Source organism: Aspergillus puulaauensis, chromosome 7 (genome assembly GCF_016861865.1).
Source record: "Aspergillus puulaauensis MK2 DNA, chromosome 7, nearly complete sequence".
Lineage (NCBI taxonomy): Eukaryota > Fungi > Ascomycota > Eurotiomycetes > Eurotiales > Aspergillaceae > Aspergillus > Aspergillus puulaauensis.
The window spans coordinates 3,268,594-3,290,854 of record NC_054863.1 but is presented as its reverse complement, the minus strand read 5'-3'; the positions used below and the strand labels follow the sequence as shown (position 1 = coordinate 3,290,854).

At 48.4% G+C, this 22,261-nt stretch overlaps 9 protein-coding genes across 9 annotated transcripts; 1 reads left to right on the top strand and 8 right to left on the bottom strand.

The window, feature by feature from the left end:
* Nucleotides 1-370: 370 nt before the first annotated feature.
* APUU_71261S (uncharacterized protein) lies at nt 371-1,843 on the bottom strand (the record flags this gene model as incomplete). Its single annotated transcript, XM_041696226.1, has 1 exon — nt 371-1,843. The coding sequence occupies one exon, from the start codon at nt 1,841-1,843 to the stop codon at nt 371-373; it is 1,473 nt and encodes a 490-aa protein (XP_041561877.1).
* Nucleotides 1,844-5,398: 3,555 nt separating this feature from the next.
* Nucleotides 5,399-7,887, bottom strand: APUU_71260S (uncharacterized protein; the record flags this gene model as incomplete). The annotated part of the gene is made up of 7 exons (XM_041696225.1): nt 5,399-5,844; nt 5,900-6,329; nt 6,386-6,935; nt 6,987-7,155; nt 7,221-7,475; nt 7,546-7,680; nt 7,734-7,887. The coding sequence occupies 7 exons, from the start codon at nt 7,885-7,887 to the stop codon at nt 5,399-5,401; spliced, it is 2,139 nt and encodes a 712-aa protein (XP_041561876.1).
* Nucleotides 7,888-9,686: 1,799 nt separating this feature from the next.
* Nucleotides 9,687-10,374, bottom strand: APUU_71259S (uncharacterized protein; the record flags this gene model as incomplete). The annotated part of the gene is made up of 2 exons (XM_041696223.1): nt 9,687-10,086; nt 10,154-10,374. 2 exons carry the CDS (start codon nt 10,372-10,374, stop codon nt 9,687-9,689), a joined length of 621 nt encoding a protein of 206 aa, XP_041561875.1.
* Nucleotides 10,375-12,938: 2,564 nt separating this feature from the next.
* APUU_71258S (glycoside hydrolase family 11 protein) lies at nt 12,939-13,682 on the bottom strand (the record flags this gene model as incomplete). The annotated part of the gene is made up of 2 exons (XM_041696222.1): nt 12,939-13,338; nt 13,411-13,682. The coding sequence occupies 2 exons, from the start codon at nt 13,680-13,682 to the stop codon at nt 12,939-12,941; spliced, it is 672 nt and encodes a 223-aa protein (XP_041561874.1).
* Nucleotides 13,683-14,628: 946 nt separating this feature from the next.
* APUU_71257S (uncharacterized protein) lies at nt 14,629-15,087 on the bottom strand (the record flags this gene model as incomplete). Its single annotated transcript, XM_041696221.1, has 1 exon — nt 14,629-15,087. The coding sequence occupies one exon, from the start codon at nt 15,085-15,087 to the stop codon at nt 14,629-14,631; it is 459 nt and encodes a 152-aa protein (XP_041561873.1).
* Nucleotides 15,088-15,337: 250 nt separating this feature from the next.
* On the bottom strand, nt 15,338-15,706 carry APUU_71256S (uncharacterized protein; the record flags this gene model as incomplete). Its single annotated transcript, XM_041696220.1, has 1 exon — nt 15,338-15,706. The coding sequence occupies one exon, from the start codon at nt 15,704-15,706 to the stop codon at nt 15,338-15,340; it is 369 nt and encodes a 122-aa protein (XP_041561872.1).
* Nucleotides 15,707-15,914: 208 nt separating this feature from the next.
* APUU_71255S (DUF3176 domain-containing protein) lies at nt 15,915-17,659 on the bottom strand (the record flags this gene model as incomplete). Its single annotated transcript, XM_041696219.1, has 2 exons — nt 15,915-16,999; nt 17,059-17,659. The coding sequence occupies 2 exons, from the start codon at nt 17,657-17,659 to the stop codon at nt 15,915-15,917; spliced, it is 1,686 nt and encodes a 561-aa protein (XP_041561871.1).
* A 1,581-nt stretch (nt 17,660-19,240) lies between these two features.
* Nucleotides 19,241-20,591, top strand: APUU_71254A (uncharacterized protein; the record flags this gene model as incomplete). The annotated part of the gene is made up of 3 exons (XM_041696218.1): nt 19,241-19,525; nt 19,593-20,364; nt 20,422-20,591. The coding sequence occupies 3 exons, from the start codon at nt 19,241-19,243 to the stop codon at nt 20,589-20,591; spliced, it is 1,227 nt and encodes a 408-aa protein (XP_041561870.1).
* A 296-nt stretch (nt 20,592-20,887) lies between these two features.
* APUU_71253S (uncharacterized protein) lies at nt 20,888-22,174 on the bottom strand (the record flags this gene model as incomplete). Its single annotated transcript, XM_041696217.1, has 1 exon — nt 20,888-22,174. The coding sequence occupies one exon, from the start codon at nt 22,172-22,174 to the stop codon at nt 20,888-20,890; it is 1,287 nt and encodes a 428-aa protein (XP_041561869.1).
* Between the last annotated feature and the right edge of the window lie 87 nt (nt 22,175-22,261).

Genomic DNA, 22,261 nt, shown 5'->3' with positions numbered 1-22,261 from the left:
GGGTTGAAAATGCCCGCCTGCGGGGGGCCCAGGGCGGAAAGCAATGGCAACACGGTCTCCACCTAATCAAAGCATCTTGGTTGCCCCACCCCCACCGTCATTTGCAGATTGGTCAAAATTTTAGACTCTCGTTATCCATTTCGCCGCATGACTGTACTCCATTTCAACCATTTGATAGGTCAGAGATAAATCTTTCGAATAGGTCAAAATGGTATAAGCTAATGCGAACTTGTTGAGTATTAACCTAGTACAAAGCGCATTCGAGGCAGACCGGCCAGTCATTCGAAGAATGAATCGTCACATTGACAAGATCACAAAGCTGGTCAGGTAGTCCATCACAATCATATTGAAACGCCGTCCTCCCCACACACTAAAATATCTGCTCAACCCCCAATCCCTGCAGCATACGGCGACAAGTGTTCTTTAGAAGTCCCTCAAACATTGAGGCCGCATGGTTAAGCTCATGAAATGTAGCTAGAACATGGAGCCTGTCTCTGAAAGTCCAGATGAAAATACCGTTGGCTAGATCTGTCATTGGAACTGCACTATACACATCCTCAACCTCCAGCCATGCAGTGTCGTTCTGTCTGTAGAAGGACTTCATGTATTTCTCCGCTATGCCGTAGCTGGAGAAGAAAGGCGCACTTGGTAATGGTGTTCGAGGGGAAATGATATTTGCAAGCAAATAGTTTATGGCATCTAGTCCGGATGAATCCTGAGCAAAATCCGAACGTGTGGTCTTAAAAAACGCGTCCGTGGTGGAAGCAAGCTCGCTGTAAGACTTTCCTTCCATGTCAAGCGCAAAGGGAATAATAGCATGTTGGTCGATGCCCAGGTTTTCACGAGCGTTGACAGTCTGGGTATACCAAGGTCTTGCGTCGAAATGATGGAAGGTAAGAGCGTATCTTCCTCGAGAACCGTGCTCGGCCTGAAGAGCCTGACATTCCAGGGCTAACGCCGCATAAAAGGCTGCCGTGACAGAAGAGCCGATTTCTTTGCATGCTGTGACAATTGCCGCTGTTTGCTCCTGGGACAATGTCATGCGCACTTGACCGTGGCGGTCTAGACGTTTGGCGGAAGAATGAAGCTGGTGCGTGCCAGGATCCTTGAGCAGAGCAGGTAGCAGTATCAGATCTTCTTTGATAGAGTCGTTCATAATCTGATACGCCTTGGTAAAAGACGTGAGAGTAGGATAACTCGGGAGACCTAGAAGATCGTCTCTAGTAATTGGAAGATTTGCTTTCTCATCTGCGAAATTAACATTTTCTGCTCTCACTGTTAAATCCAGGAGAAGATCCCAGAAGTACCATGCGCCTCTGGCATCGAAATAGAAGTGATGAGAGACAAGCAGCAATTCCTGTGTACGTGGAAACCAATGAAGCATGGGCTGCGCAGAGCGACGGGGCTGTTCTGCCACATCTTGTGCACAGGCATCTTGGTGAACACGGAATGTTGCCCATGCCCACATGTCCACATCTTCGGTTGAAGGAACACGGTAGTATTTGTGGTGCAGATCAAGTTCTGTAGCCAGACCAGGGTTGTGATAACGAGTCGCTATCCAAGCTTTTCGCAAACGTTTCTCAATATTGGGAAAGGAACAGCGAAGCTTAATGTATGATGTAAATGGCAAAATATCCCGGTCGGGCTCGGTTTGGTCAAACCTGAAGTTCTTCAGTATTGTCTGGAAGCTATCATAAGCCTGGGTATGGAGTTTTGGCGAGGCTGGCAGCCATTGCCAGCTTTGGTCTTTTTCACTGGAGCTGTTCCGATTAAGCATTTTACCTCCAATTTCTGGAATTTGCATTGGTGAATATGTGGAAGAGGAGGTTGGATGAGGCTCCATACGAGCAGTTTTGCCCACGATAAAAAGCAAGACTGTTGCGGCGGGGTATTATTTATACATGGGACTGGGCCTCACCTCGCTCTCTTCACCTGATGCTCATGAGCTCATAATGGCAATCTTAATTATAATTCCCTCCCAATGAGCAAGAAATATTGGCTTTCCTTGTCCATCGCAATTGGGTCCCGACACGAGCAAGCGAGGAAATGATGGAAGATTTCCCGAGTCAAACTGGAGTTAGTTCAAAGGCTCTTACTCTGGAACGCCTCCCAGGCGTGGCTGGCTTCCGAAAGTAGTTAGATTCCCGAGAATTGTCCCCTCCACAAAGAGAACTCACATTTACACACCAACAAAGGGACTATCATAAGGCTCACGGGGCTCTATAAAAAGATCATGGCGTCACTGGTCTTTGCACTGACCAGCCTCGGTCTTACCAAGTCAACTTGGATATTAGTCATGCCTTCCTCGTTCTGCTAAAAGCCCGAAAACCATATATTTGCAGCTCAGCCAAGGAACATTGATCTCATACTCTTAATCCGTATGTTTGGTTAATCTGGATTCATGAAGTTTTCATTCCTTCAGTGTCTCTTACAAGGCAATCATTTTTCAAAACCATGTCTGGACTTACCTCATTAATTTTCAATGCGCGGTCTTCAGATTCAAGTCCCCCAAGAAAGGAGATTTTCTTCGAACCCTATCTTTCTATGATAAAATGGCTTTTTTTAACGCTTTGTTTCTACCTTGCCTGCCGTTCTATCAAACGGAGATATTTCAGCGGCTTGAACCATATTCCAGGCCCACTCCTAGCATCCATGACTCGTGGTTGGAGAGTGTTACAGGTACATCGAGGCAAGATGTGGCTTGTTGAAGGTGATTTACACCGTAAATACGGTATGTGTGCCTACGCCTGAGAAGAATTCTGGAGATTTTGACGAGAAAAGGCCGTATTGTGAGAACTGGGCCAAATGAAGTGCTCATCAATGATCCAAAGTCCGTGGATGTTATCTACGGTTTCTCTAGTCATCATACAAAGGTTTCTATTCTCTGTCCTCCCTTTATATCAAAATTGCTAAGAGCTCGTGTCATAGACAGAATTTTACAGATTGTTTGGCTTTCCAGACGTGTTCGGTGTACATGTTTTCAGCGAAATTGACCGAGGTCTCCACGACAAGATGGCTCGCCATATTGCATCAGCATACTCGATGTCAGCTATTGTTGAACTGGAGCCGTTGGTCGACAGCTGCATTAAAATTTTCATTCAAAAGCTCGGCGAACACATAGATAATAGGTCACCACTCGATATGGTCAAATGGTTTCAATGGTACGCCTTCGATGTGATAGGCGAACTCACATTTTCAAAGCCGTTTGGCTTTTTGGAAACAGAATGTGATGTTGACGATGCCATCCGCAATATTCATTTTCTCCTTTATTATGTTTCAGTGGTGGGACAAGCCTTCGGATACCACTGGCTGCTATTAGGCAACCCCCTAATATCGAGTTTCATCGTGAATGCTGCAGGTGGGGTGATAAAGAATGTGAGCCATATATTCATTTTTTCTTGAATTAGGAGAAATTCCCCACAACGCAAGCTTACAGTTGCATGAAAGATTGCAATCAGGGAAATAGAAGAACGCAAATCTCGTGGATCGGGACACCGAGACATGCTCTCTCGATTTCTTCTGAATCATGAAAAAGCCCCAGAGCTCTTCTCAGAGAAAGACGTTTACACTACTTGTGCTATGAATATGTATAGCTCTCGCTTCCTATGTCCGACCATTGAATGCTAATAAGGTTCCATGCAGTGCTGCAGGCTCTGACACCACTGGGATATCACTGACTAGCATTCTATTCCACGTTTCAAAAAATCCGTCAGTTTTTGATAAGCTTAAAGCCGAGATTCGGCATTTTGATACCCAGGGGGAATTATCAAATCCAGCAAAATTTATGGAAACAAAAAAAAATGCCCTATCTCCAGGCTGTGGTCAAAGAAGCTATGAGAATTCACCCTGCCGTGTCATTCGTTTATCCCCGATGTGTTCCCCATGGAGGAGTCACGTTGGCGGGGCAGTATCTACCAGAAGGAGTATGTCATACATTACCCAGAGAATGGCCAGAAACTAACATCGCAATAGACTCAGGTAGGTGTTAATCCCTTTCATTTACATCGGAATAAGGAGATATTTGGAGAAGACTCCGAGATCTTCAGGCCAGAAAGGTGGTTGGTCTCGAACACCCGAAGAATGGACCACCACATGTTTCAAGTATGTCATTTGAGAAATCCCTTGCTACAGTATTTTCAATATCCATATCAGTGACTAAGATTTTCACCAGTTTGGCACAGGCCCCTACACGTGCATGGGGAGACATATCAGCTTGTTGGAAATGAACAAAGTGTTAGTTGAGCTATTCCGTACCTACGATATCAAATTGTCAGATCCCAGTTTTGAAATGCGTTTGAGTGATTGGTGGATCCTTCAGCCGAAGGAGTTACCATGCTTTCTTTTCAAAACAGGCTAAGTTGGAACTTTACAAGAACCATTTTCTATTGAAATAAATGTACTCACTGGACAAGGCGAGTTAAAAACATTATCTTTGATTAGCCGCATCGAGTATCTCCTGCCGCTCACAAAAGGATTACGGACTGTTGTTTGTTGTTTATAAATGGTACTTATCAGGACTCAGCGTCGAAAAAAATGGAAGCCTCGTTGGTAGAATCCTGCTTTAATGGCCGCACTTTAAAAAGATTCCATATTCCACGGGTGATATGGAATCCTCTCTACTCCGTATCAGATGCTCGCCAAAATGGGTGAAGTCCTCCGTAAGGTTTTCCATCTCATACAAGGGTTCTTCTCCCTCGTCGGCTAGCATCACTCCATGGCCCTGTGTAGTTCCAGGAACAGGTTCAGTCTCAAGAACATAGCGACGATTGGAAAGTTGACTCTGACAGTCATCTCCTTTTATGAGCTCTTGTAACGTGATCGTTAGGGCCCACGACTAACAACTGTCTCTTTCTAGCTAGGCGGCGATCCCTCAAGTTCTATTAACACTCGAACCATTTGTGCCTTGATTGGAGAGGTTTGAACGACTTGAACATGAATATTCGAAGCTAGCTTTTCAGCTTAGCTGTTTCATGGGGCTTTGTAGGTCCTTGTGCAAATCATGTGAGTCTAAGCACGCTTATGCGCATTTGCTTGACCAGGCCCAATTTTCCCTATCTTTTCATTTTCCTTTCCTTTCTTTTCATGTTTCTATATTTTTGCATGGCTTGGATGTTCCATTTAAAACCCTAGTTTCCCCTCTCGGGCCGCTTCTCGTCCTAATGATCCCACCTATATTCAATTTCAGTCTACTTGATAGAATCCCAAGTTGAGTATCTAATTAAGTCCGATTGAAAGAGAGAAAACTAAATTATCAACTCAAAACACAATGGCAGGTATTCAAACAGAAAGTCGGCCTATCTTGGTGGCCGGGTGACTGCAAAAGACCCCAATAAGACAGATATCTCTAAGCATACAATAGAAGAATGTTGTCTTCCGTTGTGGCTTATGAGCTTGAGCACTAAACCTGAAAACCCCCAGCTGCGCACGCCTTGCCGTTCCAGGCGATATCGACAGTATCGCGCCACATTTGCTGGACATCTGCGACGTTTGCCGGCGTGAAGTACACATGACAGTCAGCGGGCTCAAATCGCATCATAGAAGGAATTGTATCATTCGGAAGAAGATGATTCCTGGTATTGATGCCGTAATCTTTCGCCACTGTACCCTTGATATCGCCCAGCGGAAACGGTATCATTCCCGGAAGAATCGACTTTGCGGTTGTAAGATCACCCAATGTCCCAAATTTACGAAGTTCCTGAACATATTCCTGTATGTCTGCAGCTGCGGTAGCCGCGTCCCCCTTGGTCCCTCCTATGGCTTGCATTGGTTTGGCACCGGGCAGGCCGCCTATTGCGATTGTTTTGATTCCCAATTCATTCAAGAGATGAAGAAGTACAGCGCAAGCTATAGAAAGTCAGCTCATTGTTAAAAATGCAAAATGGACGATAATTGCATTGACCTGAAGCACAAGTTCCGTCACTTAGCACGACGATATTCGCATCCTCAAACGGCTGGTGGTAGGAGGAATTTGGATGAGTCTCATATCCAAATGGAACAAATTCTTCCTGACTTTGATCCCATTGTCTATTACCGAGGGGCAGCTGGAATTTTGCTGTGTAATTGGTACCGACCTCTTGGACAGGAGGTGCGAATTCAGCAATAGAGGTGAAATCATCCCCATTGATATCTTTCCAAGTATGAAAATTGTAATCGTTGTAACGAACAGCCAGTTTTTCTTTTTTCAGAGATTCTGAGTCATTCATTTGGCGCCGCAATTCTTCAAGAGGAATCGCGCTGAATGCATCTGTCAGCAATTTCGCCGGTGGGGATAATTCATAGTTAACGTGGAACTGAACAGCCGCACGTGCGTTTGGAAACAGCCGACCAAACTATTTTCTTCTTCGTTAGCTTGACGGGCACAAGTGAAACAAAAGTATCAACTTACCATATCATACGGCAGATGAGAAATACCTCCTATATTCCCGCTCACATCCAAGATAAGACGTTTCTTGCCTTCAGCAACAGAGTTGCGAAGGAATTCTTTGACCGTCTCCCTGAACCCTGTGATTTGGGCATCAGGGGGGGCAGCTGGGCTATGCTGAGAAAAGAACTGAGCAAGCCAAAGTACTGCAACGTCGTCATAGCCAACACCATCCAAGTAGTATCCGGCTACCATCTCATACGGATCCTGCACGACCGCGGTTGGATGCTTGAATATCGGAGTAGTAGTCGCTTTCTCGTGGGTAGTAGATTGAGGTGTAGCTTTTTGTTGGCCTGATGAGGTTGGAGAGGGCTCGTCTGATCTTGAAGTCGGCTTAACGCAGTAGTGCTGCAGAAACGATTCTCCATCCACAACTTCTTCACTCCACGCTTCTGTATCAATAACGGCATGGGTTTTGTAGGTTAATGATGTGCCATTTAAAAATTGTATTGTCGTTTCTTTGCCAGGATACCAATTTAATATTGAATTGGGTTTTTGAAATGTTGCCGAAAGGCTACAACTAGTCAGCTTAGGTCCAAAACAAGACATCCCGGGAGAGGCTGACGGTATTTTGTCCTTATTTCTAGCAGTATTCCAAAAAAGATAATTCCACGCTGAGTCAGGGTCCGCTAAGTTGTAGAATGCCTCATTTTTCAGGAAGTCCAAAAAATGCTGACCGTCGATACTAATAATATTCGAGGCCTCTTCGCCGGCTTGAAGGTTAGAAAGGTCATCTGCATCTTGTCAGATTCAACGAAATGTCTCAATTTTGTGCCTTCTCTATTATGTGACCACATACCATAGACATACACCAGGGGGTCTTCTATTCCATCCAATGACACGGATATAAGATCTACCGATCGTTCGAACGTGATCCCTGCAAACGTGCAAGCCGCAGTATGGAATTGCCCATCGTGTGCTGAGGCCCACACTCTTGCGACATCTATATCAACATCATACTGGCTCTGGTATGAGCCAGCAGCTATATTCCGTTGGATTTTTTCCAGTTGATCGATCAAATCAACCGCCGGCCAAAAGAAATCTGAAGGCGGATCTTTTCATATCACAAATCAATCGAGACTGCTTGGTGAATTGATTAAAAGGTCATTGTATGTCTGACTTACTTTTAAGATTTGTCAAGGTAGATTGTAATTTGGTATACTTCATAATTTCTGAAAGGTAGCTATGCGCCAGCGTGTTGTTGATAGTCACCGACCTAAGGCAGTTATAGCCCACTTCAGCATCCACTTGAAAACGGCCTTCAAAAAAATGTTTAGTGACGGTTTCAATTCATCATAAGAGTTATCATTACCCGACGACTTCACTTTGCTCCATTTTTGGTAATGATGAGTGATAGTGCTGCAGGCGTTGTTGGCGATAGACTCGAGATTTGCGAGCGAGCTCCCTATCAAGTGAAAAAGAATGAGGATCTCAATGAAGATTCGTGACATTTTCTCTGCTCTCATGGATAACTAAGAGTTGAAACTATTGTTCTGCGAATTGGGTAATTTGAGGAATAAAACTATCAATCGAATAGGCGCACTATGCGGTGCGTTTTATACCCTTCCTGTTTGACTTTTCCTTTGGGAGTGTGGATACCTGGCAGCCCATGTCTGACATTATTGCCATCAGGCAACCCATACTGGGGCGATTGACGCAATTATAGTGACATATCATTGTCTCAGTTTGGTAAGTTGTCCGAAATTTACATTCAATCAGAGCCACTGGAAGACGTCTGATAATCGAGGGAAAAGCCTGGTAATAGACCACAAGCATTCCAAAGCTGTCCCGCCGAATATCAATATATTATAGAGTAGACGCGGACACAACGTACTAGGCTAATTTAAAAAGTCGTAATCTTATATATTTGGGAACACAATCTTCATCTCACGAGGTTTCATCGCAGATTAAAGACTACAATCAGATGCCCTGCCGCATCATGAGGGCTGGAATTCAATTTTATTTCTCGAGCAAGCCAGATAGTAGGCGTTCTAACAAAAGAACGCCGTGGAACAATTTTGCTCCAATGTACGAAGTTCCCAAGATTCGTAAGCCAAAAACTAGACTTCTTGGAAAAGAATTGGACAAGCGAAGGTTGAGGCTGACGACCATATTCTACCTAAAAAACAGATACTTAACTGCATCTGAAACTAATCTTGCCTTCCTCATAAAGCTAGTTCGCCGAGACCCCATCTATCTGATGTGAACAAAATAGAAAATTTCGCTAAATAAGATATCACGAGCGTCTTTTCTGGGGCCGATTACCATCCCGAGACGCATTTTGGCGAGACTTAGGTCCTGCTTTCATTTTTTGGGGGGTCGATGGAGGGAATCGCGCTCATACACGCAGGTTATATAATAGGTTTATCTAGTATCGAGGCTTTTCCAATCTACCTCAGCTAAAAATCACATCATTTGATGAGTATGAGGCATTAGATGGAAAAAAAAAAAAAAAATCTCATTCGAGTATACTTCAGGGGTTACGTCAAAGATGGTACTACCAATCCATCGCCAAACGAGCTCAGTATACAGGCTGCAACCTGTGTTTTCAAAATATTTATTACAAATTCAAAACTTTTGCCTGAGGGACAAACTGGAATAAACTCATAATGATGGGTGATGTCATTATCTTGTTTACATAAAAATAGCCCTACTTCAGATTCTCTGGTAAATACTTATTGGCTGGGTTGCACGTACGTATCCCTCGGGCTTCTAGCTATAGAAGGAAGGCATGGCTAATCTGAAACTCCATTCAAAACCACATCATTGGTCAAATAAGAAGGCACCGACGCCATGTTCCTGTTCACCAGCCGGAAGTGTATTACGCTGTTGTCTTTATGATTTTATGACTAGACTTGCCTCTGGTCAGCCAAAGATTCGGGAATCTAACCACTTTCGGAAGGCACCCACTCATCCAGACGGCTGTGCAGGATGGATGTCAGGTCCGGGCGGTGGACTTAATAGGTTGATAACCAATCACCGCCACAACTTCAGCGATCGATTATAAAGGCAATATTATTGATATTAAGGAATCTGCATCGAATCTAAATACAGGCAATTTAGGAGATTCTTATAAGTCCTTCAACAAGTATGTAGCTAGCCTAGTTTGGTAGGAAAGCAATGATTGAGTATGTTGGTTGATCAACATGGTGGTTGCCAGGTCAGATTACTAGTCTTCTATAGCCCGACGAGCGGACGGGCCTCCGTGACCAATACAGATCGGTCCACGGGGTAGATCCTGCCCCTAACCAAGTCAAAATACAATTCAAAGCCTGCCTTCTAACCACTGTGTCAATGACATAGCAAACAGACACGTACTATTTTCACCTCCGAGTCTGGCGTCGACCGTAAAGAGCCACGTCCCACTCTTCATGAACATGGAAGGAATCCAGTAGTCTACTAAAATGCCACCACCACCGCTGCTAGGCAGGTAGTTGACCGGATTTCCGCGAGCATCGCGAATGGCGATGTGTGCGTTGTTGTTGAACGACGTCGTCTTCAACGGAGACGTATAGGATTTTTTGTCGTCGTGGCCGCCGTCTTCGTTGACGACCGAGGCACCTATTTCAAAGGTCGCACCCGCGAGGCCTCCGTCGGCAAGGGCCAGCTCCGTCTTTTTAGACTCGGGGATAAAACCGCGCAGGTAGACGAAGAAAAGGCGGTCCCTGCATCAGGACATCAAAAGGCTGTCATCGAGCCGGAAAAGCCTCCAGGAACCGGGGAGGATCTTACGTAGGAATTGGCGTTGGAGCAACCTCGAGGAACTCGACTTTGAATAGCTGGTCTTCCTCGGGCACAACGGCGTAGACGGCATCGTTATTGCCGGGAACCTTGTTGCCTTGTTGGGCCATAATGTCCTCGCCGAGCACGTGTTGCTGCGCCTGAATGGGCTTGCTAAGAACAGTGAGTGCGGTGGTGTACAGAGACAGGAATTGGGGGAGGATTGATTTCATCGCGTGGTGGTGGTGTGGAATAGAGATGGCGAGGGAGCGATGAGGACGAGTCTCGAGAGCAGGGCTGGCTTGAGCCCGATTGACTGCCCCCCACTTATAAAGAGCTGGTCAGTTTCCAATATTCCTATCCCCTGTATACCCTAGCTTAGCTATCTTGGCATTATCTTGACTTGGCATTGGTTACCCCAGGCATTAGCGCTATCACCGGGTTGTGGTGGGTTGTTTTACGCCCTGTTTACCACTCGTTAGTTCATGTGAAAGCTTTGCCAGGGCTGTACTACCGGGTGAATGGACTGGTATCAGTAGTACGTTGTTAGAGGTCCAGTCCTCTCGAGTCCCCTAAGAATATCATCCAACCCGCCAAATTCTCGAAGCGGATTTGGCTTGAACACTCCTGTTTGAAGCCAGTCTGGAAGGCACTTGAGATACTTCTTCCATGTTGCAACATCCTATGATGATTTATATATTGTCCTGTCTAATGTGCTTTCATATGCTTTTAATGCATGGCCTTGCTTAAAATATATATTATTACGCGATCACTATCAAGTCAAAAGCAGAATTTATAGTAAGTTTTAATATTTTATACCTAATCTATAAGAGATTAGAAAAAGCTGATCTAGGTCCAGGATAGATCAGCTTTAGGACTTCAGGGTTAGTTGTGCATGTCTACTGGATCTGATAATTAAGGCTGGGTCATGTAATCACGGCATGTTTTGTTTTCGGACTTGGCGTTCTTTCCGTCCTGCAATGAGCTGTCCTTGCCCCATACCTCGCAACCTGATTCAGCCTGCCTTGTCTAGTTTTGAGCTGCGGAAGGCCGAGTGAGGTTGAAATGGCGTCTATGTTCAGAGCTTTAACAAATAATATTCGGCGAAGGCGACTGTCTCTAAGAGAATGCTCGAGCATTGCGCATATTCTCTCGACAGGAACCCCGATCGAGGAAGAGACATTGCCACATTACAAACCGGCGCATTATTATCCGGTAAAAATTGGCGATGTGTATCATACTAGATACAAAGTTACGGGAAAGCTTGGGTATGGGGCATATTCAACGAGTTGGCTATGCGGATCTTCAGTGCGCCACTCCAAGTCCAATTAATCCGTGAAGAGCTCTGACGAGTTCAAGAGTTAGTAACTACACAGTATTGAAGGTGTCAACCTGTTTACCAGATCATCTCTCTGCGACAGATCGCGAATTGAGAGTCTATGAACATCTGGCAAAAGTTGATTCTTCGCATCCGGGTCAGTCATTGATCCGCGAGCTGTATAATTCATTCGATCTACAGGGCCCTGGCGGCACACATCGGTGCCTGGTGCTACAGCCGATGAATATAACCCTTCTCGAAATAATAGGAATGAACCTCAGACCATTTGATCTACCTCTACTTAATATAACTGTCAGGCGACTTCTATTGGCGCTTGATTTCTTGCACGCTGATGCTCATGTTGTCCATACTAGTAGAGATGTACACTCTGTGAATGTTGGATTTTGAACTAATGTCTACTAGATCTAAAGACCGACAATCTAATACTCAGCCTGGAGGATAGCTCCATGCTGCGAGATTTTGCAACAGCGGAATCCAAAAACCCAAGCCCCCGTAAGTTGGTTGACCAGTCACGTATTATTTATAGTAGTCGAAGATTTTGCAGGCCAACTGGAAACAGAAACCACGCTCTCCCGGTCCTATATAACTTGGGTGAGGCAAGGATTGGCAAAGCGCAGGAGTCAGGACATTTCGTCCAACCACATATATACAGAGCGCCAGAGGTTATTTTTGAAATGCCTTGGGAAGTACTATCAATATCTGGAACCTTACAGGCCTTGTAAGTCTGGCGCTACTAGAGTTTGTTGCTATTATACTTGCTGATCATCCATTAGATCTGGGACCTGTTTGAAGGGCAGCATCTATTTGGAGATGTATTGGATTCCACAGGCAGTCCTGATCCTTTTAGGCATCTAGCCCTCATGGTAGCCTTGATTAGACGACTGCTGACAGAATTGGTGCGGCGTAGTGAGATGACGGAACAGTGCTTTAACTCGAGAGGTTGGTACCTGTTTCTCATTATACTCCTTTTCCTATTGACTCCAAGTCTGATATAGTTACAGGGGGCTGGAGTGCTCACCATGAAGCGCCTATACCTTCTGTTTCACCCGAGGCCCTGGAAAAGCGGCTCAGTGGTGAGGAAAAACAGTTCTTTTTGGCGTTGAAATGGATGCCAGAGGAACGAAAGACAGCCAAACAGCTGCTTGAACATCCGTTCTCGCTCGAACCGCGAGGTGCCACGGCTCCCACGTCCACGCGGGTCTTATACGACGATTTGTACACTGTCTACTGGGCTTTCGTGTTCCTCTCACGCAGGGCCCTGCTTGGATTACATATTATTACGCGATTACCATCGAGTCAAAACCAGAAGGACAACCAGTGTTCCATGCTAAGCAACATCGACCAAGGTCACGTTTTATGTACTGAGCATGTTGAATGCTTTCGCGGTACCAAATCAACCCGTAGCCCACATATCATCCAGCTCACACTGTCCAGTCGAAAGAAAAATAAGTCAAGAACTTAGGAGATAGTGAAGGACGCCGAGCCGCTCGACTGATATCCCTCAGTAGCAAGAATCATGTAGTTGGGGGAGCCAAGCTCCAAGCCACTCTGAGACCAAGCATCAAAATGGTTCTGCACGGTAACTGTGCCGCTGGTGCGGTGGTCGGCGCGAACAGACCAGAACTGCGTGAAGGTTGCAGTACCCTCGATGCTGGGCGCATTGGTCCTAGTAGTCTTGAAGATGGAGTAAGTGCTGCCATCACTCTCAATCGAGCCCAGTTGCTCCGCCTCGCTGGAGGGGTCGTAGGTGCTGAATGCCTCGACAATGTAATACTCAATCAGAGGCGAGGTGGTCCAGCCATACACGGAAACATAGCTGTTACCGTTGGGCTCCCAGGTGCCGTCGTATGTCACGCTCCTTTACGCAGGTAGATTAGTTATTGCAATGTATACAATGAAGACGAAGACGGGGTGTCACTTGAGGACTTACTGGCCCTCTCCTGGGTTCCAGCCCTTGCCAGCAACAAAGTTGCCGCTGTCCTGCCAGGTGACACTGTAGCTTCCGGCGTCACCGTTGGTGTAGCTCACAGAGCCGCCGCCATCGGTCCAGAAGGAATAGTAATAGCCGTTGTTGGTGCCAGTCTCGGAGGCGGAGATCTGGCGCTTGTAAAGGTTGAGCATGGCATCGCTGCTGACGCCAGGCAGAGCCAATACGGGCACGACCGCTGCTGTCGCAATGGCAAGAATGCGCGCAAAGATCATTTTATTGGTAGATTTGTTTGTTGATTTGTTGGTTTGTCGGTGTTGATTATGAGATGCGTTGGTGAGGGAGGGTGATGTTGGGCGACATAAAGCCGGTATTTATGTTGTTGCCTTGCCAGCTCTATTCAGCCAGAACAGTACAGAATGCAGCAATTCCGGATGTTTGACCATTCGGCAGAAGCACTCCAACCCAGGCCTCATTTCAATGCTTCAAACCCCGCCAAGCTGAAAGGTTCCTGGCACCGGTGTTTCAGGTGGGCGATCTCTACTCGCTTCGGACGCGGCCAGTAGCCCGAGAAGGACTAGAAAGCCCTAATATGGCGTCCGAATGTGAGGCAGAATGTGGGTAAGTCTGGGGTTGAGTTTCATCTCTGAGCCCAGACTCCAGAACCACAGCAAGTGCCGGCTAAATGGCGCCACAGATGGGGATGGGGGGAGTACATTCAGCCTTATTAGGAGGACGGAGCTTCCTCCTTACATATCGGTATCACCCACAGGATCTATTACCTCGTGGTGTTGAAGGGAGGTTGGATGAATTACCTATGGGTTGATTTGCCCTCCGACGCCCAGTCCCAGGCTGAAACCTTTGGTAAGACTGCAGCATCATTCCCGGCTATTCCGAGTTTCCAGGAGAGTGACATATCCGTTGGCCGTCGTAGAAGAGAATAGCGGACAATAATGTTATTAAGCAGTATCGTGTATCTCCACTAATATCAGCCCTTTTCGCGCGCCATCAACCTAATCCCTGTCTATCTAGATTTCAGCTAGTCGCGGTCTCCTTTTATCAGCAGTTGTAAGAGCAGCACCGAGACAGCAGCTTTTGAGTTGAGATATCACTGGGATAAACCGAGCACTACGTCAACACATAACCTAGAGCAGGACATCTTGATTGCGGATAATAAAAAAGGTGGCACGCACACCAAAGCTATCACCACAACTCCCGACCTCAAGCATTGAAGTAAATCTCAATATTATCAACAACGTCGTCAGCACCATGAATAGGATCTCTCCCTTCCGCTGCAATCCAGTCGCCAGTCCCAAGATTAGCAAGGGGGTTGTTCTTCCCTTCCTTCCCACCGATTTCGAAATGGCGGCCCTGGTTCGTGTCGAACTTGAAGCCATTGACAAAGCCCTCACCGTCTCCAGCATACACATTCATGGAGGCGATCTTCTCACCATCGTGGAACTCAAATTCCCCTGGGACGTTGGCGTTGATGTGGCCGACAAGCGGACCAAGTTGGCCGTCGTCAAAGGTGAACTGGAATCCATTCAACACATCGTATCCTGCATAGCTGCGGCCCCAGGCGTTGATCTTTTTGACCTTGTGGGATCCGTGCTCTGCGTTGTAGTAGCTGCCCCCCATTCCGCCGTATGGGCCGTTCATAACTCTGCCTTTTGGGGCCATCCTGTATTGTCCAGGTATTCAGAAGTAGAAAGGATATATTTGCCTAGGATTGAAGAGTTAGACTTGTGATCTTTGAGAGCAAAATGCAGATTTACATAGGAACGCTTCCGCTGTTAAATAGATAGAAGCTGGTGGGGAAGATGCGAAGAACTACCCCATGGGAAGCACCGGAAGTCGATAGCACTCTAAGTGTACCAGCTAAGTGGCGCTTTAATCGTTCATTGCTCAAAATTGTACGGATCTCTTTGTATCAGACTCTCCGAAAGAGGTATATCGAGCGCCAGAATGCCGCAACCGCTTGTACAATGATATCAAAGACCCAGTCGAGACCAGCCCAGCTTTCTGACATATAGCCAGATCCAAACACTTCAGAACGCCTTACTTGATAATATTTCCGCGAGCAGGTATGTCTCACAAACATGGCTGTTCGCGTGACGTCTTGACTTGCTGTCGGGTTACACAAGGGCCGCAGACCGGATATGCAGAATTCCGATCTATGTATATACCATCCAAATAATAAAGACGGAATCTGGGCCAATGCAACGTTGATTCTTCGGTTCGGCGCGCAGTCGATCATTTCCGGCCAAGACAAGATGGCTCTGCCAATGAAAAGCACCATCTACCATTGCACGCCACCGAGTCCCATTGTAGGATAATGCCATGGAACCCGCATGGCAGAGCGGACTTAGGATCGCCCATTGTTATATTTTGGTTCGGCTATTTGACTGAAGTTTGTTCACAAAGCTTAAAGCCTTTGGTGCTACTATGACAAGACCAGCGACTCAATGTTCTAAATTACACTGCATTGGCACTGGCATAATGGTGGTTTATTGTAGCCGTACACTGGCTTTCTCAGCCTCGGCCTGGATTTCGACAAGGCCCTTGTCCGTAGCCTTTAGGAGCCCAAGTCTCTCCTCGAGCTGACAGGCCAGGACGGCCAGCGTCGACGATTTCCACATGGGAATACCGCGGCTCCTGCGATTGTTGAAAATGCTCAAGATGGCAAACGCAATTGCGAACGACTCCGTCAAAATTGGAACAACAAAATAGCCCCAACGGATGGAAACAAATGGTACACTCTCGACTTTGTCTCCGTAGGCAGTCTGCGGGTTTGGGCCATACCGCAGATGGTTCGTCATGGCAGTTGCCATCCCACGGAACCGCTCGGTGAGGTCTACGTCGCCAGAGAGCGCAGCGGCGACACCCGGGTTTGTATTGACATAGGCCCCTTCGACCCACTGGGAGAGAATTGCCGGAGACGTGAAGAAAGTCTCCACCGCGGAGATGCTGGCGTAGCTCATTTCAAGAGCAGGAATCCTGGCATCACCGTCCGTCGTCTCGTTGGTGTACATGCGCGCGAGTAATCCTCCACCTGCAGTGGTCCTATAGGCCCAGGGGTTCTTTACGCCGAAGTCGACCTCCCGCCTGCTCGCAAAGAAGTCACTACCGTTGGCCTTTGCGCCGGAGTACTCATAGGCCGTGAGGGAGAGAGAGCAGTCCGTGACGTTGATGTCGTTCGCTAGGAAATTGTAGTCGGACGTCGCTCTGTAGACTGCGAATCGCGTGATTTCAGGCCAGACATCGGGCAGTTCTTGCTCTGAGGGCGGATTCAGCAGTGAGCTTGCATTCAGGGCGAAGGTCGTCACTGCGCTGGTCGCCGAGTAGCGAGTCGAAAGCCCGAGCCCGGCGGGCGTCGTCATGTTGCATACCTCCCAGCCATCTTCGTCATCGAAACAGTTCCTCGACTGTAATACTGTCTCAGTGACATTGCTGCACTCAGCCTTGAACCCGAGGGATATATATGAGTCGGTCCAGCGACATGCCCCGGGGCAGCGGAATGGTTCTGAGGTGTCGATTTTATACAAGCCCTGCAAGACGGCGGACTGCATACCGGGATCCTGGGGGATGCTGTCTAGTCACAGAATGTTAGCTTCAGATGTTCCCCTTGCGCAGGGTGTTGCTAAGCCTTACCAATGCCAGAGTTTGCCAGCGACGCCCGTAAATCCCGACTGTAGCTGTACGAGTATCCGAACGTGGCGGCATTGTCTGGGGTGATGACATCTCGCTGCTCAACCAACACAACCTGCTGCGCGAAGGGCGAGAACGCCAGTCGCAAGATGGTTATGAATGCCCCGATGGTGGCCAAATTCCACTTGACTGTGGTGAGCATCAGAATAGACCCCCAGACACCGCGGCTTGCGCCATCGAATGTTTCAAACTCAGCCAGCTTGCGAGGCCCGTTCTTGAAGTGAAGCCATTTCAACTGTCCTATGAATGTGCTTACTCCGTGCATCAGCGCGGTGGTGCATGCAGTTGTCAGGATGGAAATTGTCGCGTTGAGAGAGACGCGGCCCCGCCAGGCAGAGAGAGGCTTGTTGTCCATATACCAGAAGATGATCGCGATCCCAATAAGGAGGCCAAGGGCCACAATCGAACTGATGGATTCCAGAAGCCATTCGTTTGGGGAGTACACTGGATGCCGCTTGTACTCGGTGCTGGCCTTCCTCCGTGGCTCTGTGTCTACCTCAGATGTCTGGGCAAGCTTCTCGTTGTTGTTCTCCGGAGCCATCATGGCAGCCTATATCCACGATAGTATATTGCAGATGCCTGAAAGATGCACACCTTATCAAATTAAAGACAAACGAAACAACGCGATCAGCCGCAGATCCTCTCTGAGGTCGCGGGTTTGGTTTATGCCCAACTTCCGGCCCTGGCGGGTTGATTTCATAACTATATTCGGCCCCTCCAGCTGATAAGCCCGTGCATTGTTGGTCAGCACGAGGGGCGTCCGGTGGGACCTGCTGGGATTCGAATCCTTCGCAGGGTCTGTCCTCAGCTCGCTGCTTGTGTGGTTGCACTTTACCTTGCGCCTCCGGGATGCCCATTGCCTGTATTAGAGGATTCGCTATTTACGGTATGCACAGTCAACTCATCATGTTCATGCCTTCTCTAGATGCCGGTCACCAGCCGGCGACTGGAGCGCAGACCCAAATCGCCCATGCCATTGCGTGCGGCGTGTGCGGTGCCTTCAGTGATTCTGAGAAAGGGGGGAAGCCCCCAAGAAGTGGGCTGCCGGGATAGTTGCACTTTTAATTGGTGGGAGGATGTTCCAAGCGGACGCCACAGGCTGTTTGGAGCAACGAAGAGCTGGCAATGAGAACTTGCAGAAACAGCCTGAAGAAAAGTGCCTGTTCATCGAAGGTCAACCCCCAGGGCGTGCGATCAGTGATTTCCGTTCTGGGCACCGACTCGAGGGCACCCCAGAATATCAAACCCAGCACTGACACCCATAACGCCAGAAATAATTGTTGAAAGCGCTGTGAACAGGGAAACACCCAATTTGCGGCTGAGAGACAAGGCTGGCGAAATTTTCCTGTTGTCGTATTCCCCACCCACATTCGCAGCCACACCACTACCAGAGACCGCAGTGCAATCACAAATGACATGCCAACCTTGTCAGCGGGGCCAACCGGCTTAGCTGTGTCATTAACTCCGATATCTTCGTCGAGGCCGGGTCAGAAAGATGAACTAGCATTTGACTTCTGAGTGAATCCAGTCCTCCTCCTCCGCAAAGATTAGAGCTGACCCATGAATCTGCCCCCTTAACGGTCTCTGGCTTGGCAGATGCAGAAAGAAACCAGCTGACGGGCCAGAATAGGAAGTATGGAGGCTGGGAAAGGTGGCGAGCTGAGTCGCAGCCAGACCTGCATTAGGGCAAGAGTTAGCCTCATTTAACCCGGAAGCAACGCTGCTGTCCGGCGATTTCCAGGAATAATGCGTCACTGACTCACTGCAACGGACCAGGCCCACGAAGCTAGATGGGCCGGACCGCGCCTCAAGCCCATACCACAGCCCTACCATTGGATGGAGTTCCATCTCGACCATGTCCTTTCTTGGCTTCTTCCATTGTGGCTGTCCGAATTTAGATTCCCACTATCGAACTGTGCTCAGGCCCTTTGGTGTCAGAGGAGAACCGTTGCTTACCCGCCAACTGACTCGACTCAGCCCTGCTTGTCTATACACAGTTGTTGACCAGAATGCGGGATCTAAGCCGCTTGTTCAGCCGTTGAGTATTTTACAACGGCTGGTTCCCAGGGCAGTCATGATGAGCTTTCGTGCAAACCGTCTCCATTGGGAGTCACTCTGAAGAACCATGTTGTCGCTTTTACACTACGTGGTGGCGTGCGTGCTGTGCTATGTACAGCATGCTGCTGCACTCCCACAGGGAATTACGCCATCCAAAGCCTTAAACATAACATCTGCTACACCGACAGAGGCGTTCACGTTAGGTGACAGAAATTGCGACTTTACCACGATGGACGACTTCTTCAGCTATGCCCACAAGAACAGCCTGAACATCACCGTGGAGGTGCAGAACTGCCAAAACTTATGCCTACTCACATACGGGGTCGGAAACCCTGATCTCTCAGGAATCGGCGTAAGGCTCAGTCCGAAATTGTCCACATGGTGGCAGGCCTAATCGCTCACTACTAGACTTATGATAGATGATGTATGCCTACAGTATTCAAGCCGGGCTCACTATCCTTGTCGGCCCTGTTTATCGCATCCTCTATCTCGCATTCAGCCCAGTGAGCGCCTTCGCCCGCGACCTGAAAGACATCCAAGTCAACTTCTTCTCCTCGAATGCTTTCTTCGTGGGTTCCTCCGCCCTCGCAACGCTCGCACACCTGTCCCAGAACCCATCCACCTTTGAAATTGCCGAGATGCAGGCCATGGCCTTCTTGCAAGTCAACAGCATCCTTGTGACCTTCTTTTGTCTGGTCGTGACGCAGCCAGTGTCTCGCTGGGCAGCGCGCGTGCTGCTCTACTTTGTTGTGTTTGTCCTCGTCACTGTCGCCCTTGGCAAGAGCCATCTGGGCAGCGAGAGCAGGGCAGACTGGCACCTTGCATCTGATGGTTGCGCGCACAGCTCCACCGACTACAGCGTCATCAACCCGGTCCCGTATCCAGGGTGGGCTTCTGCCATTTTCGCAGTGGCCGGCACCGTTGCGTTCTGGCTGCAGACGCTGAAGGCGAAGTTCCAGGGCGACACGTTGCGCAGGACGGCGTTCAAGGTCTTGATTCTGTTCTGGGTCTTGTTGATTGGGCTTTTGACGGCGGGCATGGTGGTTGGCGTGACGATGATGTGGCGACAGCGACGACACCTGCGCAGTCTGGCCAGGGACGAATTTGAGGATGATGAGTGGGGGTTCGGCCAGATTGCAGCTTTGACCATCTGGGCGCCGATTCCGGTTGAACTTGTATATATTCTGAATGGTGAGTAGCTCCGTTGTCTTCTTGCGGGTGGTCAAGCTCACTTGTGCTCTATTGCAGACCTGCTCCAAAGAAAGTCCCAGCGATGGCGGCGCTGGAATTCAACCCTGAGCATCTTTTTCTCTCCAAAGAGGTTGAACGAAGACCAGCCTGCATCGAACTCACGCTCTCCACCAGAGAAGACGGTTGACAGTCCAAGTGGAAGGGTCATGGAGGTGTCTGATCCGTAAGAATGTTGGCCTAGGGTTTCGTCGTCCATCACGCTCCCATAGCGCCCAAATTGGCATATTTGCATTTACCAACCTGGTATTTCTTGGTTAATGCTTGGTACTGCCCTGTCATTACCTCTGAAACCTCGGCCATTTGGGGACTTCCAACCCTTCACTCCCCGTCGAACACCCTACTCATAACCATCCTAGCTGGACTCTAAAACCCTCTTTGTCAATACCATTACGACTGATTTGTCGATTGGGTATCAATGTAACGTTGCAATGTGCATGATCGATAGATGTAATAACCTGGGGTTTTATTTTTGTGCTTCCAACTCCATCGTCCGTATGTACAGGAGGTGATTGAGAGCCCAGTCCTGATCATTGGCATACGGGTCCCTGTAGTGCGTCTCCCGGCCATTCACCGTGAGTGGATAAATCCAAGCGCATCCAGCAGTTCCATCCGGTGAGAACAAGGCCAAGTTGTTCCGAACAATCTCGTCCGCATGCTTCTGATACGCTTCATCCCCGGTGGCCTTTGCGTAGTGGTACAGGGCGATTGCGTCAATGGTACTCCAGTGATGCGGGAACGTGTCGCCCCAGTGACGGTCTTTGCCGAACCAGTACCCGTCCCAATGTCTGATTGCAATGCTGTTCATGCGGTAGTCAGGTTGTTTGCCTTGGAAGCGCAGCAGGGTGTCGAGCTGTATCTTCCCGGCCGCAAGCCAGGTCTGATTACCTGTAGCACGATACAGCTCTAACATCATGGCGGCAGCAGGCGCGACAATGGACTGCTCGAAATTAACCTCGAATGGCGGATAGTCGAGACCTCTTCCTAAGATAACCTCGCCGTGACTGAGGAAGAGCTCTAAGGCTCTCTTGTAGTACCTATCATGACCCGACTCCCTGAGGAATTGGAGGGACTCGAAGACGGGTAAGCCAATGGCGTATAGCTCCTTTCCACCCATTTCGTAAAAGTTTTCGAGTGTCATCATGAATCGTTCCAGCGGTGACTTGACCGCTACGGGGCCCGAAAGGTCGAGGTCCAACTTGGAGACCGCGAGATGGAATTGGATGACCCATGGCCAGTTGTACAGGCGCTCAACACTGGTGCCTGCACCTTTTGGTCGGTCGTAAACCTCGCCATTCTCCCCTTGCAGCTTCAGGCTCACGAATTCGTAATATGTCTGGAGAGATGATCGCACGGCGGTAGCGTTGGGATGGGAGGCCAGATAGCGACTGATGAATATGCCCATCCCAACGCGTTCCCTCCCTGTCGTGCGATCTGACGATTTATCCCAAAAGGCAATTGACTCTGCCTGCGTGTCGTATACAGCATAGCCACCAAAGTTGGGGTTCTCTCGGTCTCCACTGACCTGCTGGTTTTTGATGATAAATTCGACCCTTGAAGTCACCAGGTCGTCTAGGTCCGGTACTGTGTTGAGGAAGATGGTCGAGTTTTGAAGACCACCTTTTGTCGGCGTAGAGATCTGTATGTCCTTCTGGCCATGGGAGCCAGCGGAGATGGAGTATTGGCAGGCATCCTTGCTGCAAGAAACCGAATGTCCATTCACCCGAGTCCTCTCGCTGACCGCACCAGTCATATTGATTGTTATGTCCTCACCTTCAACCAGGGTGTGAGCTGGGATATTAAATCGAATGAACTGATTAGACCGCTCCGCACACTGCTC